The 19,898-nt window shown below is 45.1% G+C and overlaps 1 protein-coding gene across 1 annotated transcript in view; it reads left to right on the top strand.

Moving 5' to 3' along the window:
* OXCT1 (3-oxoacid CoA-transferase 1) overlaps positions 1 to 19,898 on the top strand; it is a 34,292-nt gene that overhangs the window by 7,369 nt on the left and 7,025 nt on the right. The window contains exons 6-13 of the mRNA XM_044276702.1: positions 6,854 to 6,960; positions 8,315 to 8,375; positions 10,879 to 10,986; positions 11,294 to 11,408; positions 13,819 to 13,913; positions 14,255 to 14,303; positions 14,972 to 15,044; positions 15,373 to 15,448. Of these exons, the coding sequence (XP_044132637.1) occupies positions 6,854 to 6,960; positions 8,315 to 8,375; positions 10,879 to 10,986; positions 11,294 to 11,408; positions 13,819 to 13,913; positions 14,255 to 14,303; positions 14,972 to 15,044; positions 15,373 to 15,448 (684 nt within the window). The remainder of the gene's footprint in view (positions 1 to 6,853; positions 6,961 to 8,314; positions 8,376 to 10,878; positions 10,987 to 11,293; positions 11,409 to 13,818; positions 13,914 to 14,254; positions 14,304 to 14,971; positions 15,045 to 15,372; positions 15,449 to 19,898) is intronic.

The following is a 19,898-nucleotide window of genomic DNA, read 5'->3' as shown; positions in this document are numbered from 1 at the left end:
AGTTGTAGTTTTACAACAGCTGGAGGGCCGCAGGTTGAGCATCCCTGGTCTTATCTATATTACATATAATATAAGCGGATCCATTCATAACGGATGCAGACGGTTGTATTATCGGTAACGGAAATGTTTTTGCTGAACCCTGCCGGATCCGCTAGTGTGAAAGTAGCCTTATTTGCTGAAATTGGAATGATTTGTCTACAGCTTCTATGCAGATCTGTGTATCTCCATGGTAACGGACTACAAAACAACCACGTGTAGTCTGTTACCATGGCGACACATAGAGCTATATATAGCACATGCCAAGCTTTTTTTTTTGTCAAATTAATAACGGGCAGGTATTCAAAATAAACATATGCAAATGTATTTTTAAAATCGAGATTTAAAATATTATTTTAATTATGTAGATACATATATATAAAAAATAATCCTGTGGATCCACATTTAATAGATGAATATAGCAGTGGCAAAAATACTAATACAAATCTAAAGAAATAGAAGTCCCATATCAATGACGTTACTAAAGCCTTTTCTATGGTGCTTAATATTAACCACCTCAGCTCTTCTAGCTTAAAGGGGTTGTCCGGGTTCAGAGCTGAACCCAGACATACCCTTATTTTCACCCCGGCAGCCCTCCTGAGCCTGGCATCGGAGCATCTCGTGCTCCGATGCGCTCCCGTGCCCTGCACTAGATCGCGCAGGGCACAGGCTCTTGTGTTTTCAATAACACACTGCCGGGCGGTAACTTCCGCCCAGCAGTGTGTTCGGTGACGTCACCGGCTTTGAGGGGCGGGCTTTAGCTCTGCCCTAGCCGTTTTACTGGCTAGGGCAGAGCCAAATCCCGCCCATCAGTGCCGGTGACATCACCGGGCTGCCTGTCAGCCCCATAGAGAGCCCGGTATGTCACCGGAACTCAGAAAAATGCCTTTGCCCTGCGCGATTTAGCGCAGGGCAAAGGAGAGCATCGAAGCATGAACTGCTCCGATGCTCATGTCAGGGGGGCTGCCGGGGTGAAAATGGAGGGATGTCCAGGTTCAGCTCTGAACCTGGACAACCCCCTTTAAACACCCTGTGTGCGCGCGTTCACAGGAAGTCTCGCGAGATGACGCACCGATGCGTTACTCTGCCTGGAACAGCTGCCTCCGGACCGTGATCCTGCGTTAAGTGGTTAATGACCAGACCACTTTTTACACTTCTGCACTACACTACTTTCACGGTTTATTGCTCGGTCATACAACTTACCACCCAAATGAATTTTACCTCCTTTTCTTCTCACTAATAGAGCTTTCATTTGGTGGTATTTCATTGCTGCTGACATTTTTAACTTTTTTTTTGTTATAAATCGAAATTTACAGAAATGTTTGCAAAAAAATTAAATTTTTCAGTTGTAAATTTTTTTTAAAAAAACTACATCTATATATACATTTTTCTCTAAATTTATTGTTCTACATGTCTTTGATTAAAAAAAAAAATGTTTGGGTAAAAAAAAAAAATGGTTATAGCATTTACAAACTATGGTACAAAATGTGAATTTCCGCTTTTTGAAGCAGCTCTGACTTTCTGAGCACCTGTCATGATTCCTGAGGCTCTACAATGCCCAGACAGTACAAACACCCCACAAATGACCCCATTTCGGAAAGTAGACACCCTAAGGTATTTCATGATGGGCATAGTGAGTTCATAGAACTTTTTATTTTTTGTCACAAGTTAGCGGAAAATGTAAGAAGAAAAAAATAAAATAAATCATCAGTCTCATATTCCACTAACTTGTGACAAAAAATAAAAACTTCCATGAACTCACTATGCCCATCATGAAGTACCTTGGGGTGTCTTCTTTCCAAAATGGGGTCACTTGTAAGGTAGTTATACTGCCCTGGCATTTTAGGGGCCCTAAAGCGTGAGAAGTAGTTTAAAATTCAAATGTGTAAAAAATGTTCTGTGAAATCCTAAAGGTGCTCTTTAGAATATGTGCCCCTTTGCCCATCTAGGCTGCAAAAAAGTGTCACACATCTGGTATCGCCGTACTCAGGAGAAGTTGGGCAATGTGTTTTGGGGTGTCTTTTTACATATACCCATGCTGGGTGAGAAATATCTGTCAAATGCCAACTTTGTATAAAAAAAAAGTCAAGTTTGCCATTAAAATGATAGGAAAAAACGGACACGGATCACGGACACGGATGACAATCTTGTGTGCATCCGTGATTTTTCACGGACCCATTGACTTGAATGGGTCCGTGAACCGTTGGCCGTGAAAAAAATAGGACAGGTTATATTTTTTTCACGGCCAGGAAACACGGATCATGGATGCGGCTGCCAAACGGTGCATTTTCAGATTTTTCCACGGACCCATTGAAAGTCAATGGGTCCGTGAAAAAAATGGAAAACGGCACAACGGCCACGGATGCACACAACGGTCGGGTGCATGAGGCCTTTTAGAGATATTTCTCTCACCCAGCATGGGTATATGTAAAGACACCCCAAAACATTGCCCTACTTCTGAGTACGGTGATACAAGATGTGTGACACTTCCTTTTAGGAGGGCATTTTTAGACATTTGGATTCCAGACTTCTTCTCACGCTTTAGGTCCCCTAAAATGCCAGGGCAGTATAAATACCCCACATGTGACCCCATTTTGGAAAAGACACCCTAAGGTATTCCGTGAGGGGCATGGCGACTCCATAGAAGTTGTTTTTGTGACAGTCTCCCTTTCCGCTAACTTGTGACAGTTCAATCTTTCATGGACTCAATATGCCCCTCAGCGAATACCTTGGGGTGTCTTCTTTCCAAAATGGGGTCACATGGGTAGTATTTATACTGCCCTGGCAATTTAGGGGCCCTAAAGCGTGAGAAGTCTGGAATATAAATGTAAAAAAAAAATTACGCATTTGGATTCCGTGAGGGGTATGGTGAGTTCATGTGAGATTTTATGTTTTGTCACAAGTTAGTGGAAAATGAGACTTTGTAAGAAAAATTAAATAAATCAATTTCCGCTAACTTTTACGGTGTTTTTGCAGTGATCAGAAAAAATATATATTTCTGTCACTGCGGTGGGGCGGACTGAACGCAAGTGTGCGCACAAGATCGGGCGAACACTGCGTTTTTTTTGTAGAGCCTATAGAACATGTCCTATTCTTGTCCGCAATTGCGGACAAGAAAAGGCATTTTCTATATAGTTCTGGCAATGTGCGTATCTGCAGTGTCTGTGTTTTGCGGATCCAAGGATCTGCAAAACGCATAAGGACGTCTGAATGGAGCCTTACAGGGGGTTAATAATTGACAGGGGGGGGGGGGGGTGTAGTGTAGTGGTGTTTGGTGCTACTTTACAGAGCTGCCTGTGTTCTCTGGTGGTCCCTTTTGCTTGGATCGACCACCAGAGTAGCAGGTATATTAGACACGGTTATCAAAACGGCGTCTAATATACCTTTTAGGGGTTAAAAAAAATCGCATCTACAGCCTGCCAGCGAACGATCGCCGCTGGCAGGCTGTAGATCAGCTAGTTTACCTGCAGTTCCTGTGAACGTGTGCGCGCGTTCACAGGAAATCTTGCGAGATGACGCCCCGGCGCATCCAGGAGGAATAACAGGGCCGACGCAATCCTGTGTGCGGCGGTCCTGTAGTGGTTAAAAAAAAAAGTTAGGGTACTTTCACACTAGCGTTTTTTTTTTATTTTCCGGCATGGAGTTCCGTCCTAGGTGCTCAATACCAGGGGAAAAAACTGATCAGTTTTATCCTAATGCTTTCTAACTTTTTTTTTTTTGGGCCGGAGAAAATACAGTTTACACTTGGGCCAAAAATCCGGAACACTTGCCAGAATACCGGATTCGGCATTAACCCCTTAAGGACCAGGCCATTTTTTGCAAATCTGACGTGTTCACTTTAAACCGTTTTTACTTATCCAGGCCATTCTGAGAATGTTTTCTCGTGACACATTGTACTTCATTCTGGATAATATGCACAATGTTTGGTAATGCTTTGAGTATTATTCAACCGACATTGTGTATATGTCTTGCTGTATTATGTACGTGTAATAGTATTCATATTTTTATTTTTTTACCTTTTGGGAAAACTAATAAAAAAATCTGATTAAAAAACATTGTTTTTCATGACGGTGGTAAATTTGAATCAAAATATTTCATTTTTATTTCTAAAAAAAAATAAAATACAAAATTTGGAAAAATTCACAACTTTCCAAATTTCAACTTCTTTGCTTTTTAAAACGGATGCCTCATATAATAGTGATTACTTTACATTCCCCATATGTCTACTTCATGTTTGGATCAATTTGGAATGCCATTTTATTTTTTTAGGGATGTTAGAAGGCTTAGAAGTTTAGAAGCAAATCTAGAAATTTTTTAAGAGAATTCCAAAACTCACTTTTAAGGACCATTTCAGGTCTGAAGTCACTTTGTGGGGCTTGCATAATATAGAAACCACCCAAAAATGACCGCATTTTATAAACTACACCCCTCCAAGGTATTAAACTGATTTTACAAACGTTAACCCTTTAGGTGTTCCACAAGAATTGATGGAAAATTAATTTCCCTTTTTTGGCAGATTTTCCATTTAAATTTTATTTATTTTTTTTTCCCGCCGCTAGCAAAGCAAGGGTTAACAGCCAAACTAAATTCAATATTTATTGCCCTGATTCTGTAGTTTACAGAAACACCCTATATGTGGTCGTAAACTGCTGTATGGGCACATGGCAGGGCGCAGAAGGAAAGGAACGGCAGATTTCACTGGGATAATTTAAGTTGCCATGTCACAGTTGAAGCCCCCCTGATGCACCCCTAGAGTAGAAACTACAAAAAAGTGACCCCCCCCCATTTTGGAAACTAGGGGATAAGATTGCAGTTTTGTTGGTACTATTTTAGGGTACAGATTTTTGTGAGGCAATTTAACAAATGGCTGTTTTGGCACTGGTTATTTTTTATATTTATTTACAACGTTCATCTGACAAGTTAGATCATGAGCTATTTTTATAGAGCAGATCGTTACGGATGCGGCAATTTTATGTTTTTACATTTAACCTAATAAAAGCATTTTTGAACCAAAAATCATGTTTGTCTCCATAGTCTGAGAGCCATAGTTTTTTTTTTTTTTTGCCTATATAGGGGCTCTTTTTTGCGGGATGAGGTGACTAGTAGATTGGTACTATTTTTGGGGCATACGCCTTTTTGATCGCTTGGTGTTGCACTTTTACCCTGGGTTCACATCTGAGCGTTTCTCAAACGCGCGTTTTTGTCGCGCGTTTTTTGTAATAGTAAACGCGCGTTTGTGCGATTGACTGCAGTGTCCTATGGCCACAAACGCGCGTCAAAACGCCCCAAAGAAGCTCAAGTACTTGATTATGCGTCGGGCGTTTTACAGCGCGATCGTACGCGCTGTAAAACGCCCAGGTGAGAACCATTCCCAAAGGGAAGCATTGGTTTTCATGTGTTGAGCGTTTTACAGCGCGTTTGAACGCGCTGTAAAACGCTCAGGTGTGAACCCAGCCTTAGTGATGTAAGGTGACAAATGGCATTTATTTTTTTTTTTTTAACTATTTCTGTCCCACTCTGGGGCTTTACTTTTGGGGGTCTGATCCCCTCCGCAATGCATTACAATTCATCTGTATTGCATTACCTGTTAGTGTATGACACTGAGTCATACACTAACAGGTTGCCTAGGAGACCCACCCTGAGGCTGGATCTCCTAGGCACCCGTAGAAGGCAGGTCCCAATGCCGTGTAAGGCATTGGGCAGCCTCTGCATGGCATCGGGCTGCCTTCTGACACATCGAGTCCCTGCCACAGCAGCACGGGGACTCGATTCGCTCCTTCACCCGCCTCAAACCACTTCTATGTTGCGGTCAGCGCGGACCGCAGCATAGAATGGGTTAATCCGCCGGCATCGGCTTTCACAGCAGGGGCCCGGCTACCAGGGACTGCCGGACCGCTGCAGTGATCGGACACACACCGCTCCGGTGCCCGCCCGATCAGCCCGCCGTGCATTTACGGCGGAATGCATTCTGGCAATGCATCCCCCGCTGTACATGCACAGCGTTTTGCGTTAAGGGGTTAAAATTGCCGCATTTCCGGATCCGTTCTTCCGGTCCGCACATGTGCAGACCTTTTAAATCTGTGAAAAATAAAATACCTAATCCGTTTTTCTGGATGACACCGGAGACGGATCCGGTATTTGAATGCATTTGTCAGACGGATCCGCTTTTTTTCTATCTTTTTTTTTTTTCTTTGTTTCAATTAGTATTTTTGCCACTGCTATATTCATTTATTAAATGTGGATCCACATGAGTACAGAACTGCCGAGCCCGCCGTGTGATAAACTGGTATAGTTTTACGAGATTACACCTATTGTGTGTTATAGCTTTGAAGGGGGGGTTCCTGAATGGCACTTAATCTGTCATCTTGCAAGGTCTAAGGAGATAGTAGGGTGAATTACTGTGAATTCTGAGGTTCGGGAATAAATAGGCTTAACATGACTTGGGTGCATAAAGTCTTAAGTCCCCAAAGCCGTAAACAAATTAGCAAGCTCCCCATCGACCAGTTACCAACATGGCACCCGGTCAACACTTGTATGATAGAAAGGATGGTAGTGGTAGCAATACGCCTCTTATCCAGATGATGTCTTCAATGGAGATGACTTCTTTGTTACTTGCCTAGCTTTGTTCTAGCTTCTTGGTCTTCAGTGTGTCGTATACATTTATTTCAGACCTCAAGAACGCGGCCACGTACCTGGTACCACTAACCACCTTCTATATTACAAGAAATTAAAGAGGAAAGAACCACTAAAATGCCTTGCTACACGTAGGATGTTGCTCACGCCCCACTTAATGAAGCCTCCAACCCTTCTCTTCTAGGTGAAAGAGTTTAATGGGCGCCAGTTTGTTATGGAGGACTCAATCACTGGAGACTTTGCATTGATTAAGGCCTGGAAAGCGGATCGTGCCGGGAACGTTGTATTCAGGTAAGGTCTGGAGCTGGATCGCTGCTTACACAATTCTCTCAATGCGACTGTTTTGGGGAGTGACCACTGATGAACACCACGACAGTGTAGCCTAATCGGATGCTGTTTGTCAAAAGCTGCTTGGTGTCCGAATGTCTACCATAGGTAGGAGACCAAACCACTAAAAATGAGTGGTCATATGGGTGTGTAATTTCACATTTCTCCTGTAGAGGCCACTGCAGGGAATGTGTGCCCAGTGACAGGATCTTTATCATCGGCGATCGCCGTGATTTTTTTTTTTTTTTTTTTTTTGCTGACATCCACCTTGTGTTCAAGTGACAATTGGGAGGCCACATGGGTGACTGTTTGGATCACAACATAATAGGGCATCTTTCGGCAGATTTGTACCTATGGAACTGGCTGACCTGTTACATGTGCGCTTGGCAGCTGAAGACCTCTAGCAGGTCGGCCAGTGTCATAGGTGCAAATCTGCTGACGGATGCCCTTAAACATTTCTGTCCATTTAAAAAAAATTTTTTTTTCTTTCTGTTCTTCCCGGCCCGTAACTTCTGTTCCCTCCATGTGTAGTTACCAGGGTAATATGGCCCGGCTCTGCCTCCAGGACCACCCGCGACTGAACTGCTTGCCGGATCACTCTGCCGCAAGTGTGAAAGTAGCCTTAGTCTCATATCTAAAATTATGTGAGACCCTGAAATGCATTGTAATTGGACTTCAGATAACCCTCCCATGGATGCAGAAGGCGACTTGTCTTCATGCACGTTAATGCTGAGCTGACGGCCACTGTAAGGGCTTGTCTTCTGGGCACCACCCCAAGCTTCACGTGTTCTGTCTTGGATTTATTTTAGCACGAGGTTGTAGGTTCTGCAGATCACGTAAGCGGCCTGAGAACACTGTGTAGGCCTGTAGGTGGCTGTCTGCAGTCCATGGGTGATGGGGGAAGTGATCTCTCCTCTAATAGGTCTTCTCCTCACCCTAATATTACTGTATAGGGCAGAAAACGGTCTACATACATTGATAGAGGCCGAGCCGTATGCTCCGGCAGCCTCCTACTAGATGCAGGCCTGTGCATCACTCGGCTCTGCTGCATGACATAAGCCAGCCATGGATCTCTGTTCTATTATATGGAAACTTTCTGACCATGAGATGGATAGCGCTAAGGGCCGACGCATATAACGACGGCCGTTATGGATTTAAATGAGGAAATCTACAGAATGGGAACCTAAAGGTGTTTGGTACCGATCCCTCAGCTCTGCTACATACACGGACTCCATGTCATTTAATTGCCCTCTATGCTGGATAGTTCAGGTTTTTTCATCTTTGATGTAACGTGAACATAATTTTGTGTTGTGAACAGGAAAACCGCAAGAAACTTCAACCAGCCGATGTGTAAAGCAGCAAAAGTGACGGTGGTGGAGGTAGGTGCTGACTGTATTGTTGGGGCGGTGGGGGATGCAAACTGGTCAAAAATCACACTCGCACACACTCTGTGGCCCCGGGAGCCAGTGTAGAGGGTCTCTGTATAACAGGACCCTCCTTAGGATGCTCTGTGGGGTGTCTAATCCAGTAGCACTGTGTATGCACCCATGAACTATGGGGCCGAACGCTACTTCAGATAGAAGGGACTATGTGCCCCACGCACAGCCCTGAGCGGTAATACATGGGTGCTGAATACCGCCTGATGAACAGCCCAAAATTACATCGAGGGGCAATGAATTTCCAGGAGTTTGTGGCTGTAGAACGGAGACGCTGGTTGCTGTGGTTCTTATTTCTCAGGAGTCTGTAGCAACCAGTCTGTCAAAGATTTCCACTCGCGGCCATTACCTGTTTAAAGTCTTTAGGATTTGAGACGCTGTCTGATCCTGGCCGTTTTTAAAAGGGTATTCCGTGATTTTTGGCAGCATGAGATCAGCGGGGGTCTCACTCCTGGCACCCCCGCTGATCAGCTGTATGATGAATCCTTGGCGCTATACTGCAGCCTCCTCTCAGCTTATCAAGCTCCGCACCGTACACTGGATAGCGGCGGTGCTTGGTATGGCAGGCCCCGCGTGACCGGTGAATGTGATGTGACATGGCCGAGGCCGAGCTCGCTTTACACTGGTTATCACCCCAGTGATGGCAACAGCAGGTCTGACCGTTATGGGGTTCACCTAGGTTAGGGCATTCCTGTTGTACCTGCTGTATAATGGCAAGGGAATCAAAACGGCAGGGGGGCGCCATTAAAAACATGTCATGCAAGACTTTTCCTCTGGTTTAGGGCTTATGCCCACGAACGTAGGGGCTCCGTGCCCGTGATGCGGACCGCATACAGTGGTTCCGCAATACACTGGTCACCAGCCGTGTGCATTCCGCAACGACTGATGCAACTACAACTCTCAGCATTGCCTGTCAGGCTGGATTCCTAGTGACGGGCTGGGCGGCTCCTGTTTCTTGCATGGTTTGCTGTGCAGTAGAGCGTTGCGGCTTCCGACGATGGAGGCCTCCTCGCCGCTGTTGCCTGGTAACGCTGCGGAGTCGGCTCCAGTGCCTTCCATTATCTGTGTGTAATGAACCTGACTATGTTCGGTTTTGTTCATGTCTATTATAATGACTGGTTACAGGGCGTAAACTTTGTCGTAACGAGATCATCTATTTGGAACGTGCACGACCTCTGGCTTGTGCAGATCTCTAATGGGGACCCTCAGATGTCCATGGGTGCCCTGCTATACATCCATATGCCATATGTGGAGGCTTGTGAGAAGTATGTAATTTGCCATATTATGGCGGAATATGGCAGATTTGAGTCTCCATGGTAACAAACATACCTTGTGTAGTCTGATCCTTCCATCGTACTCCCATCTGTCCCCCTACTGCACGTTGACATAAACTTGGTGGTTTCAAAAGTAGTATGTGACCGCGGGATCAGACTATGAAAATTTTGTTTGTTCTGTTACCATGGAGATAAATGGATCTGCCTAACAGCCATATACTTCACTTTTTTTTTTTTTATATGTATTTTGATATATTGGTGCAATTTTAAACAAAATGAGTAGCAAATGTGTTTTCTAATTCTTCTCTCTCAGGTAATTGAAAACGAAAATTCCTAACTTGCCAAAAAGTGTGCTTTTTTTTTTACTAACTTAAAAAAAACTAAAAAACAACCCTGTGCCCGTCTATAGCTGCAGAGATACCTGAACACAGTAAATGACTGTAGTTGACATGCGTTGTGCTGAATGCAGACAGGCGCTGACTGTTTATTGTAAGCAGAGCGCCCCCTGAAGGGCAGAACGTGTGGCTGGAAACGTGACACCAGCTGTAAATTCTCAGCCCCTTTTGGCGGAAAAACTTTACAATGAGTGAAGACGATCGTTGCACAGATTTAATTTCCCTGCTGGTGTTTGGTTCTGTAGACCGCCGAAGGTTTCGTGGGAAATGTCTTAAAAGCTCTAATCTATTCTATTTCTTGGTTCAAAAAATGTTTGGGGAGTTTAAGACCCAGTCTCTGTACTTACGGAGGCTGTGCAGCTCTGTACTGGGAGCCGTATGGCCTTTGTGCACTGCTCTGCAGGATCCATGCCACTGCACGAGTCCTAACCTGTGTGTTTTGGGTTCTCTATTGCATGGCTATGCTCTCTGGACGGGCAGACTCTTCCTGGTGCGATATTTTTCTCTTACTTTGATGCTTCCTGCTGTGCCCATCTCTTTGCCCCATGCCTTCTGCTTTCTCTGCCCAGTCTTCATCCCATGCTTTCTCTGCCTCCTCTTGGTCCCCTGCCCTTTTCTTGACCCCACCCCTGCCTTCTGCTTTTCTGCATGTCGGGGTACATCAAGATTTAAAAACATTTCATTTGCATGCCTCTGCTACACCATGCAAACTGTAATCGGGCAACCCCTGGTAGTCAGCCTCTATACTACTAGTTGTCTTTCTGCTTGTGTTTCCAGGTGGAGGAGATCGTGGATACCGGAAGCTTTGCACCAGAAGACATCCACATTCCCAGCATTTACGTAGATCGGATCATTAAGGGTGAAGGCTATCAGAAAAAAATCGAGGTATGATCTTGTGTGTTTAGGTGTCCATATGACCTGTATCCCCGGCTCATTAGACTGAAGGCGGCAGCAGTTGCCACCATGGTCCTCGTTACCGTCTTCAGGATCCTTCATCTTGTTTTGATGGTCGGCTCTGATCACTGTGGTCAGGAGCTCGCCTCGTCTCATTTCCGGCTTCGGTCTCTGGTGTCTTATCTTGCCGTGTTTTCAGGATGGATCCTACAAGGGGGAGCGTGACCTCGTCGGTCGTTAACCACCACTTATATGATGTTCCTTGTAATCTAATCTTATGTTGTTGTGTTTTCATTAGAGGCTCACGTTGAGGAAAACGGAAAAGTCCACGCCAAAACCGAAGAAAGAGTCTGACCTTGTAAGAGAGCGGATCATCAGACGAGCCGCCCTGGAGTTCCAGGATGGGATGTATGGTATCCTTTATGTGGAGATTGTGCTTCTTGTAGGTGGACCAATGCCAGGAGCTGGGTAGATATCCTTAGCAGATTCTGCCGTGGTTTACAGGACATCCATGACTCATGATCTGCTTGTATTAAGAAAATGTGTGAGCTCTGATAGTATTTCATCATTTGTCTATCTGCCTGCAGCCATCACTAAGGGAACTCTGGAGGCTGCTGTATACTGTCTATTTATTTCAGTTATATATCTGTATGTAGTAATCTCCTGAGCTCCCTCTAGTGGTGGCTGTATATATGTATACAGTAATCTCCTGAGCTCCCGCTAGTGGTGGCTGTATATATGTATGCAGTAATCTCCTGAGCTCCCTCTAGTGGTGGCTGTATATATGTATACAGTAATCTCCTGAGATCCCTCTAGTGATGGCTGTATATATCTGTATGCAGTAACCTCCTGAGCTCCCTCTAGTGGTGGCTGTATATATCTGTATGTAGTAATCTCCTGAGCTCCCTCTAGTGGTGGCTGTATATATCTGTATGTAGTAATCTCCTGAGCTCCCTCTAGTGGTGGCTGTATATATCTGTATGTAGTAATCTCCTGAGCTCCCTCTAGTGGTGGCTGTATATATCTGTATGTAGTAATCTCCTGAGCTCCCTCTAGTGGTGGCTGTATATATCTCTATGCAGTAACTTTCTGAGGTCCCTCTAGTGGTGACTACAGGCAGGGAGATTCTCTAATCTATATAAAAATGAGTGTCTGTCTAGATGTTCTATATGTGCGACCAAACGACTGGACCGATTTTCATCAAATTTGGCGCACAGGTACATCAGGTGTCTGGGAAGGTTTTAGCTCTCTAGGACATACCGTTCCTGAGATTCTCAAAAAAATTACCTGCATTAGCCAATACAAGGTGAGCAAGCCTTTCACTTAAAGGGGTTGTCCAAGTTATTTGTTGAAGACCTATCCTCAGGATAGGTCATTAATATTTGATCGGCAGGGGTCTGGCACCCCTGCTGATCAGCTGTTTGAAGAGAAGGCCCGTGCCAGCGCTGCCTCATGGTTTACCTGCTCGCCGTTGCATCTGCAGGTGAGCAGGTGTAATTACACCCAAGCCGTCCCATTTATTTCAATGGTACGGATCGTTCCCATACACTTGTATAGAAGCGATCCATACCATTGAAATGAATGGGACGGCTTGGGTGTAATTACACCTGCTCACCGCTGCAGCTGCAACGGCGTGCAGGTAAACAATGAAGGAGGCAGCGCTGGCACGGGCCTTCAGCTATTTGAAGAGATCGGTAGGGTTGCCAGGTGTTGGACCCCAGCCGCTCTGATATTGGTGACCTATCCTGAGGATAGGTAATCAATAAATATAACTTGGACAACCCCTTTAAATCCGAACTGCCATTTAGTCACATGTCCCTTATTAGCCAATAGAAGCTCGCAGGTCCTACTCCAAGTTGCCATAACTGATCACAGGTCTTGGCAGTTCGCAGGTCCTTAAATATTCAGTCGTATGACTGCACAACTACGCTGCTGCATGCATGGGGGCAGGGGCCACTGTTAAAGGGGCGGGTGCTGTGGAGGTCACTGTTATGGGGAAACATATCTTTTTACGACACACAAAAACATAAAATTAAATATACCCATGCGAAGCCAGGTCCTTCTGCTAGTATATTATATAAAAAATTAATTTTAACTTCATTTTTAAGGTGGTATAGGATATATATATAATATATATATATATATATATATATATATATATATATATATATATATATATATATATATATATATAATATATATATATATATATATATTATTTGAGCTTGGACCACTGTAAAAAATGTAAGAACAGAGTTATGAGGCAGCTGAATTGCAGGGTGCCATGATCACAGCAGGACAGTGCTACTGAAGCAAACCCCTTAGATGCCTCGGCCAGTAGTAACCGTGACATCTAGGTGCCTAGTTGATGATGGGAGTGCCAGAGGCCCATTCTCTCCAAGGAAGCTTTGTGAACCCAGACTAAGGCTGGTCTTACACATCAGGTACCTGTTTTTGTATGTCCCTCTCATACACATGTGGGATTGGCTGACCTTCATCTAATGCAGGGATGGCAACCTCCGGCACTCCAGGTGTTCTGAAACTACAACTCCCACAGTGCTTGGTTCACTTCTGTGGGAGTTGGAACAGCCAAGCATGTTTGTGTGCTGGGAGTTGTAGTTTCACAGCAACTGGAGTGCCAGAGGTTGCTGATACCTGATCTGATGAGTGTCCCTTTTAATGTATGTATGTTCTTTTTAGTCCCACCTCAAACTGCCATCTGTAATGCTAGCACCTCCTAGTGGTGGCATTCAGCATGGCACAGAAGCTGTGAAGGTCACTGTTTCTCATGATTTATTCCACCTTAATGGACTGAAATTCCAGCAAATCTGGGTATCGGGATCCCAATGCTGGCGAGCAACTTCATATCGAAAGATATCACTGTGCACCTACAGAGCGAGAACGGCGTCCTAGGCCTGGTACGTTTGCAATCTACATTACAAGACCTGTTTTGTTCAGGGACCCCCGGCCTGTTTAGTATTGGGGTGCTATTTAAAGAGGTTGTGCAGAGGGCCTAGCCCAGCTTAGAGCGCCCCCTATGTTCAGCATTTCCCCTCTCCGTAATTGTAAGCTGTAGAATTCGTCAGCTCAGTCCCTCAGTGACCGTAGGCCCCAGACCAAGTTTGGGCCCCTGCACATAGAGGTTTTCTAGGGCGGGGAATGGTTAGCAGACATCAGGGGTTAAAGATGAGCCTCATTCTAACCTGGTTACCGGACGAAGTGCATGATACTAAATACTGTGCCCATGTGTTCCCTGCAGGGCCCCTACCCCACAGAAGATGAAGTGGATCCAGATCTCATCAACGCAGGTACAAATGGTTCCGTTTATAAAAGTAATTGCCCCTCTCCCTAATACCTGATTAAGTAACTCTGCAAATACTTCAATAAACTAATTATTAATTCATGACATTGAGCAGCATCTCCTGCCTGTTCAGAGTCTGTACAGACAGTGCTCCGCAGGTTTCCGTTCTACAAGGTTACTTTGTATTGGAGCTGAGCTAGGTCAACTTGTTCTAGTAGCTTCCGGCAGAATAGTGAGTGCAGCTCTGGGGTATAATACAGGATGTAACTCGGGATCAGTACAGGATAAGTAATGTACACAGTGACTCCACCAGCAGAATAGTGAGTGCAGCTCTGGAGTATAATGCAGGATGTATCTCAGGATCAGTACAGAGTAATGTATGTACTTATTGACTCTACAGCTTAAAGGGGTTTTATGGTATTTAAATACTGATGAGCCATCCTCAGGGTAGGTCATCAAATCTGTGGGGGTCTAACATGGCCTTTCTGCTTCATCCACATTTTTTTCCCCCCGCACAAGCAGAGAGCAGCCGGTTTGGTGGGTGCAGCTGTCTGATATTGATGACCTATTTGAAGGACAGGTTGTTACTCTAGAGCTCGGACCACCCCTGTTACTATTGCTTTCTTTGGGTGGTACAGTACATTAGTTATAACTAAACTCTGGCTGTCCTCTTAGGTAAAGAAACCGTCACGGTCCTTCCAGGAGCAGCGTATTTCTCCAGTGACGACTCCTTCGCCATGATCAGAGGGTGAGTACCCGGTACCCATCTTGCGCTCACGGAGTATAGTCACAAATGGCAGATTTTATGCAGAATCCGCCCCATTCAGCGGGGTTTTAACCTAGAATCGGAGCGATAAGTCCTTTAGTAGACATGTTGGCTCTGTCAACTAGGTGGGATCAAATAGGTCCATGTGTTGTCACCCACATTGGTTAATCTGCCACTGGTTGGCATCTCTGGGGTTAGGAGCGTTCAGGGCAAGCTGGGTGAGGACCACTCAAAGCTATACTGGGGGGATACTTGTATATCTGGAGAATGGGCGCTCTGTCTGATTTTTCTCTCGTCCCTTCCCTTTCAGGGGCCATGTGGATCTGACCATGTTGGGCGCCATGCAGGTTTCTAAATACGGAGATCTGGCAAACTGGATGATTCCCGTGAGTGTCTCCCTATTAACAACCTCCATATGTACAATACACAAGCTGGTCCCGTTCCCAAAACTGCACCTTACCCCCACAGCCTGGACATCTTGTAGTCCCAAGAGACTCTTTAATTCAATGTAATATCTGTACTTCACCCGATTCCTACAAGGACAGGCCGTCAATGTCAAATCCTGGAAAATCCCCTTTAAATTGTCACTCTAATTTTGCAAGGTCAGACACTTAGATCGATAGGTGTCCAGGTGCAGGGCGCCCCCCCCCCCCCCCCCCCCCACGCTTCAGCTCCATTATTTCAGCAAAGCTCACACCTGGCGCCGTTGCCCCCTTCCCGCTCAGTGTCTGTTACTGAGAAATGCTGCTGTTTAGAATACGCAAATGAGCTGATTGCACCATCGGGGGCTCACTGTTGCACCTTGCTGCTTAAAGCTTCTCCCTTTACTGCTGCCGGCCTCCCCCACACCCCAGACCAGGCAATGGAGATGTAAGCTTCTGTGGCCTCAAGTTCTGGCACATGCACTGTCTCTTTGGGAATCTGCGCATGCGCAGTACAGATGGCTTCAGCCAGGGGCAGATTTGGGAACTTGAAGGGGTTCTGCCATCACATACAATGGGGGCATATCACTAGAATATGCCCCAATTGTCTGATAGGTGCGGGACCCTACAATGAGAACAGAGCAGGGAAATGAATGGAGGGTGAACTGCGCATGCGCAACCACTCTCCATTCATTTCAATGGGGCTGCCGAAAAATGGCTCTGCTTTTTCAGTCTGCCGCTCCGTTAATTTCCTGGAAGTAATTATACTGCCATCTGATGAGCAGAAATGGACTTTGATGAAGTTTTTATTCAGTCCCAGCAGCCGGACGTGGTTGGAATGACAAACAGCCAGGTGGGCGCGTTACGTTGTTTCCGTAACGCCCATGCACTTGGGAATGGCTCTTACCATTGTCCCGACCACCCGTGGCTGACATATTCTGAGATCTGAATATGCCTTTGATTGTCAAAGAAATGTCTTGGAATATTAGTCTCCAGGATGTGAAGTACAGCTGCATACAGACCCTTATCTGTGTATATACTTTGATGCAAAAAGTATAAATGTATTTTTCTGCAGTTTCCTTTTAAGTATTTAATTAACTTTTTATAGTCTATTAATTTTGTAAATGTGCTCGGAGGAAAGGTGGAGGCGTTTCCCCAGCACTAAGAGGGGGTTGTGCATTTTCTATCTACATACACGGGCAGAAAACTCCAGATGACATGGGTGGATGTTGCCGGTCATTCCTTTTAATGACCCAGGGGTTCAGAGGCTCCACATTGGTCTCGTGGAGGGGTGTGTGAATTTTTTTTATTTATTTTTTTTCCCCCCTTTTCTTTGGGAAGTTTAGAAATGAAGCTTCTTCCCTTAATTGGAAAGAAATCAAATCCAAATCCTTGCCGTTCTCTGGAGATATTGTAGAGCACGATTATCTCCCGATAACAGATAAGTGGCCGTAACGATCTGCCTGTGCCAGGCGGCTGACACGTGGAACGTTTTGCCATTTTTGTCTGGGTGTCGTGTTTTTATAGTTTTTTTTTCTTTTTTCTTTTTTTTTCTTTTCTGTGCCTTTGACAATTATTTTTTTTTTCTTAAACTGATCCTGGGAAACTGTTACTTTCTGGGCATCGCTGCCTGTTATAAGGTTAGGCAGTTGGGGAAACGCGCAAAATATTGTATCTGATCCAAAAATGAAACCAAATGGGGAATTTTTAGGGCTGCAACCTCAAAAGTCCAGTACCAAAGTCACAAGGTGTCTGTCCTCCAGTCTCTGTATACATTAAAACTGCTTTCTAATAAGATCTTGAAATAAAAGATCTCCTTGGTGCAACTTGTTTCCATTTGGAGGCAGCAATCCTGTCCACAGCTCGTCCTGCTCTGAGCCGAGAAGTAGATACAATTGTATCCAGTCTAGACAATGCTCTGTGAGCTAAACATCCCGGACCCCAGACTCCCAAGATGTACACTTTCTTGACTGTTCTCAGAACTCCATAGAAATGAATAGAGCATGCTGGGAGTCGAAGTTTCACCACAGCTGGAGTGTCGGAGGTTAGCCATCACTTCCCTATGTCATAAGAAATGTCTGTCAGGCCAAGTTAAGCTAAAAGGCTTTATCGTCCTCCCTCAATGTAAGCATGCAGAGTGGCAGACGACTCCTGGGTACAGTCTTATTTGCTATAATTCCAATAGAGGGAGCTCAGGAGATTACTGCATACAGATATATACAGCCACCACTAGAGGGAGCTCAGGAGATTACTGCATACAGATATATACAGCCACCACTAGAGGGAGCTCAGGAGATTGCTGTTTATACACTTGTCTTGATAGTAAATCAGTATGCTATAAGCTTTCCTAGTGGTAGGTGCAGTTACAATGCGTTAGACTACAAGCTAATCTAATGTAGTCTGATAGTGCAGTCATACTCCTGCCATCTTAAACCTAATTCTTACTACTGTAGATGTGGAAGGTTAGATAGAAGCTGTGGGACAGGACTTCAGTATGCTGTATTACACCGCCACTCATGCACACTAGCGGGTTGCCGAAAGGTAGTTACTGGTGGGAAGGGGTTAACAGACTGCCGGATCACATCACACAAACAAGCCCTTTGTTTGTCACAGTTTCTTATAGGTCACTGTAACCGTAGGGACACTTAGTTCTGAGCTGTAGACTCAAAACGGTGGGAGACATTTTTAATGATTATTGGCGAGGTTGCTTTTTTTTTTTTTTCCCTCTTGGATGCATTGGAGCAATGAAGTTAAATTGGGCAGGATAATTAGATGATCGGCGTTAAGTGCTGATGCACTGCGGAGTAGTGTAGGCTGCGAGCGTGTCAGAAGTGGGTCACCGCTGTACACCGCCATAAACCAATGAGTTAATCCCCTCCAGAAAATGAGCCCGGAACTAAGCTGTGATTACCAGAAACCTCTCAAATGTTCTTCGGGGGCTGCAGCTCATTCACTTTTCTGAGATGTGGCCACGAATACAATCTCCTGTACAAGCCGATGACCTCCAAATGTCACAGGATCTTCATCTCCTGTCCTGTATTATCTGGACAGTCCAGTGGGGGGAGTGGACAGTGTAATGCTTTGTTTCTCCTGCGGGCGCACTGCAGGGAAGTGGAATGCTTACTGCCAGGTTCCCTCCCAGATCACAGCTGATCGCTGGGGATTCCATCAGGAGGACACTTTGTGACCAGCTCATTGTCAAGAGACCCTTCTGACAAAAGTGGAGACGCCGTCTAAGGAATGGGGTTTCTGTGGTTATTTTTTTTTGTGGCCATAAAGGTGTTTTTTTTTTTTTTTTTTTTTCTGCTGTAAGTTTATGGACCACAAAGGTGGAGAATAGAGGCACCAACCAAACTCTTACTTCTGAGAACCTTGTGAATCCATCAGTTTTGGAGGATCCTCTGCTGGACCCTTGTAGTATTGCAGAGTTTACCATGTGGGGATCCCATCAGAGAAGTTGCTGAGACTTTAAGGTGTCTAGGACTAGAAAAGGGGTCTTCTGGTTTTGTAGCAGGGACTCCACACCTGTCTGTGGACTGTCAGTCTGGTATTGCAACTCCACCCCATTCAATGTCTGACCGCTCTGTGTATCCTCTGCTCTTATGGATTTCACGGTGAAGGAGACAGGAGCCCGAGCCGTGTCTGAAAAGAGGCAGAAGACAAGCTGGTCCAATTGTAAAAAAAAATAATAATAAAATATATATATTCATATTCTTTGGCTCAGTAAGTTAATAATAAGAATAAAAACCCTAAAAATTAACTTAATACTTCCCTCTACATATTCAGCAATTTAAATATTCGCCTCCATAAATTCCTCCATTCCAACCTTTAATAATCCTATTACGCCTGGCGTCATGGCTGAAGTAGCGCCATTAGGACCTGTTCAGAAATGGCTCATTTACTACAGAAAGCTTAAACCAGCGTGAAGAGGCGAGCGGCACCTCCCCTGGAGGACTCCTGGAAAGTCGGGAAGCTTAAAATCACTTCTAATTCACACAGGACATATTATGGTGCAGAATCCTCAATGTGATCTGCATGAGTTCCCTGTGTTTCTGTCGGCTCTGCTGTGCGGTGTAGTATAGAGGATCTTTCGGCTCTGCTGTGCGGTGTAGTATATACCAGTGTTTCCCAACCAGTGTGCCTCCAGCTGTTGCTAAACTACAACTCCCAGTATGCCCACACAGCCAAAGGCTGTCCAGGCATGCTGGGAGTTGTAGTTTTGCAACAGCTGGAGGCACACTGGTTGGGAAACACTGGTATAGAGGATCTGTCGGCCCTCCTGCGCAGTGTAGTATACGGGTTCTGTCGGCTCTCCTGTGCGGTGTAGTATAGAGGATCTGTCGGCCCTCCTGCGCAGTGTAGTATACGGGTTCTGTCGGCTCTGCTGTGCGGTGTAGTATATACGATCTGTCGG

The sequence above is a fragment of the Bufo gargarizans genome, chromosome 1, assembly GCF_014858855.1.
Source record: "Bufo gargarizans isolate SCDJY-AF-19 chromosome 1, ASM1485885v1, whole genome shotgun sequence".
Lineage (NCBI taxonomy): Eukaryota > Metazoa > Chordata > Amphibia > Anura > Bufonidae > Bufo > Bufo gargarizans.
This window is presented reverse-complemented; position numbering and strand designations above follow the sequence as displayed.